Source organism: Balaenoptera physalus (assembly GCF_965194825.1).
Source record: "Balaenoptera physalus genome assembly, chromosome: 14".
Classification (NCBI taxonomy): domain Eukaryota; kingdom Metazoa; phylum Chordata; class Mammalia; order Artiodactyla; family Balaenopteridae; genus Balaenoptera; species Balaenoptera physalus.
Window position 1 is genome coordinate 51,415,654 of NC_138893.1, and position 12,571 is coordinate 51,428,224.

The 12,571-nt window shown below is 41.7% G+C and overlaps 2 protein-coding genes across 7 annotated transcripts in view; one reads left to right on the forward strand and one right to left on the reverse strand.

Moving 5' to 3' along the window:
• Positions 1-12,571, reverse strand: part of ABCC2 (ATP binding cassette subfamily C member 2) — a 291,675-nt gene that overhangs the window by 221,212 nt on the left and 57,892 nt on the right. For 2 of the 3 annotated variants that reach the window (XM_082425081.1, XM_082425082.1), the window contains 3 exons: positions 11,901-12,067; positions 8,958-9,152; positions 7,098-7,629 (listed from right to left, as the gene is read on the reverse strand). In XM_082425081.1, coding sequence (XP_082281207.1) covers positions 7,500-7,629; positions 8,958-9,152; positions 11,901-12,067 — 492 coding nt within the window. In that variant the 3' untranslated portion in view covers positions 7,098-7,499. Of the gene's footprint in view, positions 1-58; positions 7,630-8,957; positions 9,153-11,900; positions 12,068-12,571 lie in introns of those variants that run through there. The other variant, XM_082425080.1, reaches the window with a different exon arrangement.
• The window catches only part of DNMBP (dynamin binding protein), a 149,314-nt gene that overhangs the window by 130,948 nt on the left and 5,795 nt on the right, over positions 1-12,571 (forward strand). The window contains exons 19-20 of one of the 4 annotated variants that reach the window (XR_014253454.1): positions 8,339-8,448; positions 11,449-11,498. Coding sequence is in view for 2 of the 4 variants with exons in the window: in XM_082425076.1 (XP_082281202.1) it covers positions 8,339-8,448; positions 11,449-11,466 (128 nt within the window). In the remaining 2 variants the exon portion in view is untranslated. Of the gene's footprint in view, positions 1-8,338; positions 8,458-11,448; positions 11,823-12,571 lie in introns of those variants that run through there. The other 3 variants (XM_082425076.1, XM_082425075.1, XM_082425077.1) reach the window with 3 other exon arrangements.

The window sequence follows — 12,571 nt, forward strand, 5'->3', positions numbered from 1 at the left end:
ATGAAAAGGCAGAGGGCTATTTACCAGATGAAGGAAAAAGATAAAATGCCAGAAAAACAACTAAATGAAGTGGAGATAGGCAACCTTCCAGAAAAAGAATTCAGAATAATGATAATGGAGATGATCCAGGACCTCGGGAAAAGAATGGAGGCAAAGATCGAGCAGATGCAAGAAATGTTTAACAAACACCTAGAAGAATTAAAGAACAAACAGAGATGAACAATACAATAACTGAAATGAAAAATACACTAGAAGGAATCAGTAGCAGAATAACTGAGGCAGAAGAACGGATAAGTGACCTGGAGGACAGAATGGTGGAATTCACTGCTGCAGAACAGAAAAAAGAAAAAAGAATGAAAAGAAATGAAGACAACCTAAGAGACCTCTGGGACATTAAACACAACAACATTCGCAGTATACGGGTCCCAAAAGGAGAAGAGAGAGAGAAAGGACCAGAGAAAATATTTGAAGAGATTATAGTCGAAAACTTCCCTAACATGGGAAAGGAAATAGCCACCCAAGTCCAGGAAGCGCAGAGAGTCCCATACAGGATAAACCCAAGGCGAAACATGCCGAGACACATAGTAATCAAATTGGCAAAAATTAAAGACAAAGAAAAATTATTGAAAGCAGCAAGGGAAAAACGACAAATAGCATACAAGGGAACTCCCATAAGGTTAACAGCTGATTTCTCAGCAGAAACTCTACAAGCCAGAAGGGAGTGGCATGATATACTTAAAGTGATGAAAGGGAAGAACCTACAACCAAGATTACTCTACCCAGCAAGGATCTCATTCAGATTCGATGGAGAAATCAAAAGCTTTACAGACAAGCAAAAGCTAAGAGAATTCAGCACCACCAAACCAGCTCTACAACAAATGCTAAAGGAACTTCTCTAAGTGGGAAACACAAGAGAAGAAAAGGACCTACAAAAACAAACCCAAAACAATTAAGAAAATGGTCGTAGGAACATATATATCAATAATTACCCTAAACGTGAATGGACTAAATGCTCCAACCAAAAGACACAGGCTTGCTGAATGGATACAAAAACAAGACCCATATATATGCTGTCTACAAGAGACCCACTTCAGACCTAGGGACACAAAGACTGAAAGTGAGGGGATGGAAAAAGATATTCCATGCAAATGGAAACCAAAAGAAAGCTGGAGTAGCAATACTCGTATCAGATAAAATAGACTTTAAAATAAAGAATGTTACAAGAGACAAGGAAGGACACTACATAATTATCAAGGGATCAATCCAAGAAGAAGATATAACAATTATAAATATATATGCACCCAACATAGGAGCACCTCAATACATAAGGCAACTGCTAACAGCTATAAAAGAGGAAATCAACACTAACACAATAATAGTGGGGAACTTTAACACGTCACTTACACCAATGGACAGATCATCCAAAATGAAAATGAATAAGGAAACACAAGCTTTAAATGACACAATAGACCAGATAGATTTAATTGATATTTATAGGACATTCCATCCAAAAACAGCAGATTACACTTTCCTCACAAGTGTGCACGGAACATTCTCCAGGATAGATCACATCTTGGGTCACAAATCAAGCCTCAGTAAATTTAAGAAAATTGAAATCATATCAGCATCTTTTCTGACCACAATGCTATGAGATTAGAAATCAGTTACAGGGAAAAAACCATAAAAAATACAAACACATGGAGGTTAAACAATACATTACTAAATAACCAAGAGATCACTGAAGAAATCAAAGAGGAAATCAAGAAATACCTAGAGACAAGTGACAATGAAAACATGATGATCCAAAACCTATGGGATGCAGCAAAAGCAGTTCTAAGAGGGAAGTTTATAGCTATAGAAGCCTACCTAAAGAAACAAGAAAAATCTCAAGTAAACAATCTAACCTTACACCTAAAGGAACTAGAGAAAGAAGAACAAACAAAACCCAAAGTTAGCACAAGGAAAGAAATCATAAAGATCAGAGCAGAAATAAATGAAATAGAAACAAAGAAAACAATAGCAAAGATCAATAAAACTAAAAGCTGGTTCTTTGAGAAGATAAAGTTGATAAACCATTAGCCAGACTCATCAAGAAAAAGAGGGAGAGGACTCAAATCAATAAAATTAGAAATAAAAAAGGAGAAGTTACAACAGACACCGCAGGAATACAAAGCATCCTAAGAGACTACTACAGGCAACTCTATGCCAATAAAATGGACAACCTGGAAGAAATGGACAAATTCTTAGAAAGGTATAACCTTCCAAGACTGAACCAGGAAGAAATAGAAAATATGAACAGACCCATCACAAGCAATGAAATTGAAACTGTGATTAAAAATCTTGCAACAAACAAAGGTCCAGGACCAGATGGCTTCACAGGTGAATTCTAGCAAACATTTAGAGAAGAGCTAACACCCATCCTTCTCAAACTCTTTCAAAAAATTGCAGAGGAAGGAACACTCCCAAACTCATTCTATGAAGCCACCATCACCCTGATACCAAAACCAGACCAAGATACTCTAAAAAAAGAATATTACAGACCAATATCACTGATGAATATAGATGCAAAAATTCTCAACAAAATACTAGCATACAGAATCCAACAACACATTAAAAAGATCATACACCATGACCAAGTGGGATTTATCCCAGGGATGCAAGGATTCTTCAATATATGAAATCAATCAATGTGATACACCATATTAACAAATTGAAGAAGAAAAACCATATGATCATGTCAATAGATGCAGAAAAAGCTTTCGACAAAATTCAACACCCATTTATGATAAAAACTCTCCAGAAAGTGGGCATAGAGGAAACCTACCTCAGCATAATAAAGGCCATGTACAACAAACCCACAGCAAACATCATTCTCAATGGTGAAAAACTGAAAGCATTTCCTCTAAGATCAGGAACAAGACAAGGATGTCCACTGTCGCCACTATTATTCAGCATAGTTTTGGAAGTCCTAGCCACAGCAATCAGAGAAGACAAAGAAATAAAAGGAATACAAATTGGAAAAGAAGAAGTAAAACTGTCACTGTTTGCAGATGACATGATACTATACATAGAGAATCCTAAAGATGCCCCCAGAAAACTACTAGAGCTAATCAATGAATTAGGTAAAGTTGCAGGATACAAAGTTAATGCACAGAAAGCTCTTGCATTCCTATACACTAGTGATGAAAAATCTGAAAGAGAAATTAAGGAAACACTCCCATTTACCACTGCAACAAAAAGAATAAAATACCTAAGAGTAAACCTCCCTAGGGAGACAAAAGAGCTGTATGCAGAAAACTATAAGACACTGATGAAAGAAATTAAAGATGATACCAACAGATGGAGAGATATACCATGTTCTTGGATTGGAAGAATCAATATTGTGAAAATGACTATACTACCCAAAGCAATCTACAGATTCAATGCAATCCCTATCAAATTACCAATGGCATTTTTTACAGAACTAGAACAAAAAATCTTAAAATTTGTATGGAGACACAAAAGACCCCAAATAGCCAAAGCAGTCTTGAGGGAAAAAAACGGAGCTGGAGGAATAAGACTCCCTGACTTGAGTATACTATAAAGCTACAGTAATCAAGACAATATGGTACTGGCACAAAAACAGAAACATTGATCAATGGAACAAGATAGAAAGCCCAGAGATAAACCCATGCACCTATGGTCAACTAATCTATGACAAAGGAGGCAAGGATATAAAATGGAGAAAAGACAGTCTCTTCAATAAGTGGTGCTGGGAAAACTGGAGAGCTACATGTAAAAGAATGAAATTAGAACACTCCCTAACACCATACACAAAAGTAAACAAAATGGATTAGAGACCTAAATGTAAGACCAGACAGACACTATAAAACTCTTAGAGGAAAACATAGGAAGAACATTCTTTGACATAAATCACAGCAAAATCTTTTTTGATCCACCTCCTAGAGTAATGGAAATAAAAACAAAAATAAACAAATGGGACCTAATGAAACTTCAAAGCTTTTGCACAGCAAAGGAAACCATAAACAAGACGAAAAGACAACCCTCAGAATGGGAGAAAATATTTGCAAACGAATCAACGGACAAAGGATTAATCTCCAAAATATATAAACAGCTCATGCAGCTCAATAGTAAAAAAAACAAACGACCCAATCCAAAAATGGGCAGAAGACCTAAATAGACATTTCTCCAAAGAAGACATACAGATGGCCAAGAGCTGCTCAACATCACTAATTATTAGAGAAATGCAAATCAAAACTACAGTGAGGTATCACCTCACACCAGTTATAATGGGCATCATCAGAAAATCTACAAACAACAAATGTGGAGAAAAGGGAACCCTCTTGCACTGTTGGTGGGAATGTAAATTGATACAGCCACTATGGAGAACAGTATGGAGGTTCCTTAAAAAACTAAAAATAGAATTACCATATGATCCAGCAATCCCACTACTGGGCATATACCCAGAGAAAAGTATAATTCAAAAAGACACATGCACCCCAATGTTCATTGCAGCACTATTTACAATAGCCAGGTCATGGAAGCAACCTAAATGCCCATCGACAGACGAATGGCTAAAGAAGATGTGGTACATATATACAATGGAATATTAATCAGCCATAAAAAGGAATGAAATTGAGTCATTTGTTGAGACGTGGTTGGATCTAGAGACTGTCATACAGAGTGAAGTAAGTTAGAAAGAGAAAAACAAATATCATATATTAACACACATATGTGGAACCTAGAAAAATGGTACAGATGAACTTGTTTGCAGGGCAAAAAATGAGACACAGATGTAGAGAACAAACGTACGGACACCATGCAGGGACAGCGGCGGGGTGGTGGTGGTGGTGTGATGAATTGGGCGATTGGGATTGACATGTATACAGTGATGTGTATAAAACTGATGACTAATAAGAACCTGCTCTATAAAAAAAAAAAAAGTAGACAGGTCTGTCAAGGTAGGGTGATTTGCATGTCAGACACCTGAAGGATATCCAGGTGATAATACCAGAAGCAACTGAATATATGAATCTCAAAACTGGAGCAGAGGAAGAGGCTAGAAATGAGAATCGTATGTGTAGAAGTTGAAACCACAAGAGTGTATGAAATCAATTACAGAGAAAATATAGAGGAACTGGGGGGTCAAGGACAAAAACATAGGGACATCTTAATGCTTCAAGGATAAGCAGCGAAGAGGACCTCAGAAGGAATGTAGGAAAAAGCGATTATGTTGTAAGTGGTCCATAGTGTGGATTGGGTTGCCCGGGTCCTGGGCCAACAGAAGATCTGGAGGGGAGGAGTCATCATCAAAGTTTTGGATCCAGGCTGGTTCTGGTTCCCTCCACCTTCACTGGATGTCTGAGACATCACTACTGAGAAAAAGATAACGCTTCCCCTCTCTTCATCTGCATCCACAGGAGGAGGTAGATCGAAAACCCTCTCCCATTATAGGAAAAAGAAGAAATCATTAGATCAAATCAGGAAGTTGGTTTCTGGCCCTGGCTCTGCCATGAACACTCATGTTTTGACTCCGGATATCATATAACCATTCTCAGTCTGGTGCTTATCTAAAAAATAAGGGACTTGAACTGGATTATCTCCAAGGTTGTATCTATTCGGTTAGTCAGGAGACAAAAACCACAGGTTATTTTAATAGAGCAATATAAAGAATCATTAAATAGGCATTGAAGAAAGGGCCAAAGGAAAACAAGTATCAGAGAGCTAGCAAGGGCAAAAGCGAACATCACAGTTAGGGCTGCGGGAACAAAAGGGAAGAGGCTGGCGTCACTGAAACTGAAACCCAGACTTCCCAGAAGGGGGCGCTGCTCCGCTGGTGCTGGCAAGACCACACTGGTTTTGTCAGTATTGGAAAAACTGCCACTGCGGGGAAACCAACATTGCTAGAGTGATGCTGATGGGATTAGAGCAAATAGAAGGAAACTTGTCCCTTCCTCATCCTGCCTTGCAGCTGTATAAGCCCCTCATTTAGGAAGTTTAAGTCTCTGAGCATCTCATTCAACAAATAGCTACAGTGATGAATAAATAAAAATCTTTCATAACTGCATCACTGAAATGGAGGTAAGGAATATGCTGAACCCAAAATAATGTGACACAAAAAACCCTGGAAGGAGAAGAAGGGTCAAGGCTGAGGGTGACTTCTGAAACCTGGAGACCTTGACCTTTGTGGACAACAGAGGATACTGAGGCAAGAGAGAACGCCGAGGCTTGCCAAAGATGGAGAAGCTACAGGAGACCCTCTGACGAACCCGAGCCCGAAAGGGCTGTACTGTGGTATACAAGTGAGAGAAGAATAAACCCCGCCACGCGGAAGGAGTCAACAAGGCCACATGTCCATCTCCAACCTGCTGCTAGATCAAGGGGAAGAAGCTCCCTTGAGATTCTGTAAACCACAAGCTGGCTCTCGCACAGGACTGTGGTCTGAAGTCCCACTAACTGTAAGGTTTGAAACCCCTTAGTGAAGTATTTAATTCAAATTGTTTCTGGGTAATGCCCCCAGGTGGCAGGCAGAAGCTTTCACAATTCCTCTTAAGAGAGCTCAGATTCAACTCAGGCCTCAAAGAATGTCCACAGGTAAAATGCTAACACAATATTGCAAATCAACTATACTTCAGTTTTTAAAAAAATGCTAAGGAGATTGAGCAACTTAAGGTAAACATTCACAAGGTATCCAAGGAAATAAAGCACCGTGAACAAGAACCAGCAGATACCGCATACGGAAACCTCAATGGTAACCAGGGAACTATACATTTAAAAACCTCAAGGAGACACCAATTCATACTCATCAGATTGACAAAAATGTTTTAAATTGGCATTAACAGTTTGGCGTTGCCTACTGTATGCATTTAAACATATGCACACCTCCCATTCCTTTACGTTATGCCTAAAGAAACTCTTACACATGTATCTTAGGAGTTATGTACCAGAATGTTCATAGCAGTACTGTTCATAACAGGGAAAAACAACAAAGCCTGGAAATAACCCCACTGCTGACCAACCTAAATTGGATAAACTGGCGTTTTCACACACTGCTGTACTACAGAGCAGTGAGAATGAACCAGCCTCACGCATGGACGTGCATGAATCTCAAATATAATATTGAACAAAAGAAGTCATAGAAGAATACATGCAGTATGAGTCAGGCCATTCACAGAAGCAAAAAATATGGTACATGTTGTTTAAGGAAAGTGGTAAAACTAAAACAAAAAGCAAAGCAATAATTATCACAAAAATTAGGATGGTGGTGCTTTTTGTGGGGTGTGGGTAGCAAGGAGGTACGATCAAGGTGGATCATAAGGGGTTTTCTGATGTAGCTGGTAATACTCATTAAAAAAAATCTTGGCTGGCAGGGACGTGGGTGTTCACTTATGATCCTTATTTAAAACATGCATTTTACACACACTTTTATATGTATGATACGCTTCACAAAAAATAAGGAATGATCCTAATAGTCCTTCTCTAACCTGTAAGATTTGCTGTCAGAATGCTGTGCAGTTCGTATTTTCAATGCCAGCTTCTTGGGCCATAAAATAAAAGGGGCCAGTGTTTTTCAGCAGTTCTTCAGGGCTGCCATACTCTACAATCTTCCCATTGTCTAGGACCATTACCCTGAAACAAAAAAGAGAGAAGTCTTAGAAAGCAGCGTCTCAAACCTTGGCATTTATAATAACCAGAACTAAGTCTCGATATTGTTACCAAGGCTGTTGCCCCAGAATCATACCCCTGCCCCTCCCTCAAATGGAAACCAAGTGCTCGTATCTAAGTTTCAGGAGGAAGCTGCAAAGAGAAAAACAAGAACTGGTTAGAACAAACTAGGCCCAAGGTGGTGGAAGATTGGATTTCCAGTAGATCTTGGGCCTCATTATGCTCGTTGTAATATATTAGCATGCTGAATGACACACCTACCAGCACCATGATATGGACAATTGCCATGACAACAACCGGAAAAGCCCATACAAGGACTGAAAAGGAGGGTTGCATCAGTTCCCGTCCAAACCACACCCCTCTTCTCAGATTAGTCATAGATATTCCTCCCACTCTTTCCAATTCCCTCCCTTTTCCCCTCAACCCTCCTATATAAATGGTGTCTCTGCCCAAATCGGGTTGAGAAAGTTGATTTGTGAACTAATTCCCACTTCTCCATTCTTTGGCCATTGACTAAAGCTTGTGCTGGAAAGTCTTAGCATCGGTTTTGTTATTGGCTGTGCGAATCTGAGCGGAAAAAGAAGCTCCCTGGCCAAGACGAGGGGTCTCTAGGCTAGGACACTAGCGCGGGTCCAGGTGACCAACACAATAACGGTATGTTTATTCATACCAGGCTACAAAGCAGCGAGAATGACTGAACAGCGCCTATCTGCACCAACTTGGATTCCATGTGGAATACTGAACAAAATAGACTTATACTGCATATATTCTTATACTATTTACGTAAGTTTTTTTTCTTTCTTTTTTTTAAGGATACACATTGTTTAAGGATACACTGATTTAAAAAGGGAGCCTTCCCCTTGGTCAAAAAAGGGAGCCTATTCTCTTCAGTTTTAAGATTACTGACCCCCCCCCCCCATTTTGAATTGTCAGATTGTCAGAGTTAGAAGGAACAGAAAGCTTCTGTTTACAGGGGGAGCAGCTGAGACCCAGCTTAGTTGGGAAGGTCTATGGAGCAATATATATCACTCCTGGCTTGGGCCTCCACCCCCCATACTCAGTTAATAGTTTCACAGTTTCCCATTTTACCTTCAAGACAGTTCCCTTAACCCTGTTGACCTTCATTAGCTTGATGTATAATTTTGGGCAAATTGCTTGCAATCTCTCAGCCTCCATTTCTTCATCAATAAAATGATGGTAGTTCAACCTTCTGTAAAGAGACCTCACGGCCGATGCTATCGCTGTTGACAAAGGGTTAAGCCGTGGCTATCAAGCTCTGCCCCCCGACTCACTTGTCACTGTCCATGATGGTGTGCAGCCTGTGGGCAATGGTGATGGTCGTGCAGTGGGAGAACTCAGTCTGGATGGTTGTCTGGATGAGGTGATCTGTCTCTAGATCCACCGCAGCAGTGGCCTCGTCCATGATCAGAATCTTGGATTTCTGAAGCAGAGCCCTGGCCAGGCACAGTAGCTGCCTTTGCCCTATGCTGCAGCCAGTGGAAGAAACAAAGCATTAGCCCCTAAGGACCAAGGAATAACCTGGGTTGCGGGGTTGGAGGGGCAGATTTCATGTTCCAGATCAGACTTTCAAAACCCACACTTCCAAATTCCCCTAGAATGCCTTAGCCTCTTCCACTAGCTGTTTGTTACCAAGGGCAATGTTTGCCAAACTTTCTCAATTAATTGGAAGACCCACCGCAGGTACTTAATTTAAAAATTCCTATTTCTGGGCCCTGCTCTCAATCAGAATGGGGAGGAGCCTAGGAACCTGTATTTTGAATACACCCCAGGAGATTATCATGTTTAACAAGTTTGGAAAACTCTAGCCCCGGAATAGTGCTTTGCATTTAGCTACAGTGATATCTCAGTACACCACTTCAGCAGTATTTGACCTGACACCATTAGTATAGGGTGAAACTACATGAGAATGCCCCAGTGGCATTTCTTAGTGGCCTTAGCAAATCCATTTGTTATTTTAATGTGTAATTCTAGTCTCAAGTCTAATTATTTGTTCAAGGCCTTCTCCCTTGATTAGAAACCATTGCTATCTAATGAACATGATGTCTTGGTGTGAGATGCAATGTTTGTGGAATTCGAATATGCCTGTAAAAGGCAAATCACTTTAAATTGCTAAAAGCCAGTAATGAAGGCTGGGCTTCTTACTTACATAAAGAAGCTTTGGGAAATGATGTGGAGGAAATATTCGTGAATTTGGAATTGCTCTTTCCTGCTGTGGCCATTAGGGAACGTATTAAACAGGGGGTGGCTAAAGTTCTGTAATTCTCTGTAAGAAAATTTCTGCAGGAGATGAGACGTCACCCAAGATGAACTTCCAGTTTTTCTCTGTAACGTAAGAACAGAGACACTGAAAAACTATTTACTTAACGCTTCCCAACTCCCGCCTGGTTCAGATGGACTTCATAGTTAACAGGCTGTTGCTGAGGCATCAATATGGCTTTTCAGCTGCTGACTCTCCCGAAGCTGACTGATCTCCAGTCTCTGATCAGAGAATTATAGGTTTCAACAGCCCCACACCAGGTCTGAAATCAAGGCGCTGGTAATGCCAGCTAAGTGTCTCCCAGCATGCACAGAGAAGGATGGTGTGATTCTGTTCTTAGGCCCCTATCACATTCTGCCCACATGGCCCTGCACACCTGCAGCATTTACTGCACAGAATTTACTCACACCAGGTGTGTCTTCTCCATCACACTGTAAGTGCTAGGAGGGCATGGATGGGTCTATGGCATTTTCCTCTGTATTTCCAGTAGGTGCTCAATATATGTTGACTGAATGTTTGAATGGCCTTTTTAATAGGCCTGAAGACCTACTTCAGTCCTGCTAGTTCCTAGATCTGTCGCTGAGGGAAAACAAACATGCTGGTGTTCTCTACCAAGGCTCACAAGTGTTCCCTGGGGCTACACACTGAAATCACCTGGGGCCCTGATGCAACCGGTCTGGGGTACAGCCTGGGCACTGGGACTTTAAGTTTCCCGAGTGATTCCTGCGTGCAGCCTACTTAAGACTCAACCTTCTAGGCAGTGCATCTCATGCTGTAATGTGCTCACAAATTACCTGGGACTCTTGATAAAGGGCGGATTCTGAGTAGTAGGATAGAGCCTGAGATTCTGCATTTATAACAAGCTCCCAGGTGAAGCCAGAGCAGTGGGTCCATTAATTGAGCTACTGAGCCTTCCCTTCTGAGCTCCAACTGCTAATGGTCCCTGCCCTGCCCACCACTCTGAAGGCACCAGGGCTGCAGCAAGGCCCGCCCCTGAGCCACCAGCTTTGACTGAGAGCTGACCATCAGTGTGTGGAGGGAAAAAAGAGGTTGTTGTAGGGAAAATGCCAGGCCAACTTGTTAACTGACAGAAAGTGTGAAGTGTCAACATATGAGGAAACACTTTGAAAAGGTAACAAGAACTGTGAAGCCAAAAGAGTCTTTGTGCTGGTTTATGGTGTTCCAAGGACCCTGCGGACAGCACATCTCCATCTTCCACGTGCTCCTTAGATCAGGGCTTCTCAAAGTGAGGTGCCTGTAACAACCCCTGGGGATCCTTTAGAACTCCCATCTCCAGCAATGCCACATACCAATTACATCAGACTCTCTGGGGCTGGGCCAGGCATGGGGATTGTTTTCAGCCTGATTGCAGAGTGCAGCTGAAAACCCGCACAACAGTGGGATCTGCAAGCTCATGTTTGTAATGTCCTGTGAGGGTATGTTTACTGACAAAGGTTTTCAAGAGTTTCCAAGCACATTCACATCTATTTTAATCTTCACAACAGGTTCGTTTTACGCATTAGGAATTAGACCTGGAGAGTGAAAATTCTTTGATGCCAGGCGCCACCATGCATGAGTAACAAAAGTAGTGGTCCCGGGCTTCACTGGTGGCGCAGTGGTTGAGAGTCTGCCTGCCAATGCAGGGGACACGGGTTCGAGCCCTGGTCTGGGAAGATCCCACATGCCGCGGAGCAACTGGGTCCGTGAGCCACAACTACTGAGCCTGCGCGTCTGGAGCTTGTGCTCCACAACAAGAGAGGCCGCGACGGTGAGAGGCTCGCTCACCGCGATGAAGAGTGGCCCCTGCTCGCCGCAACTAGAGAAAGCCCTCGCACAGAAACGAAGACCCAACACAGCCAAAAATAAATAAATAAATAAATAAATAAAATTTTTTAAAAAGTAGTGGTCCCCTCGCCTCCTCCACAGCCTGTGGGGGAAGTGGGTTATGAAACATTACCTCAGGTTGTCACCGCCCTCTGTCACTTCGTAGGACAACCCAGCTTGCAGGCCATCCACGAAAGATTTGAGGTGAGCAAGCTCCAAGGCCTTCCAAATCTCCTCATCTGAGTAGTTGTTGAAAGGGTCTAGATTCATCCTCAGGCTCCCAGAGAACAGGATGGGATCCTGCAAGTCAAGGGACGAGGGAGTTACTGGGGCTAATGTCAGAAAAGGAACCAGTAGGGACTTCCCTGGTGGCACAGTGGTTAAGAATCCGCCTGCCAATGCAGGGGACGCGGCTTCGAGCCCTGGTCCGGGAAGATCCCACATGCTGCGGAGCAACTAAGCCCGTGCGCCACAACTACTGAGCCTGCACTCTAGAGCCCGTGAGCCACAACTACTGAGCTCACGTGCCACAACTACTGCAGCCCACGCACCTAGAGCCTGTGCTCCGCAACAAGAGAAGCCACCGCAATGAGAACCCCGCACACTGCAACGAAGAGTAGCCCCCACTCACCACAATTAGAGAAAGCCCCTGTGCAGCAATGCAGCCAAAAATAAAAATAAAAATAAATTTTTTAATAAATAAAAAAATAAACATCTGGCTTTTCATATATATATATACATATACACATATATATATTTAAATTTTTTTTATAAAAAGAAAAGGAACCGGTAATTCTTTGTGGC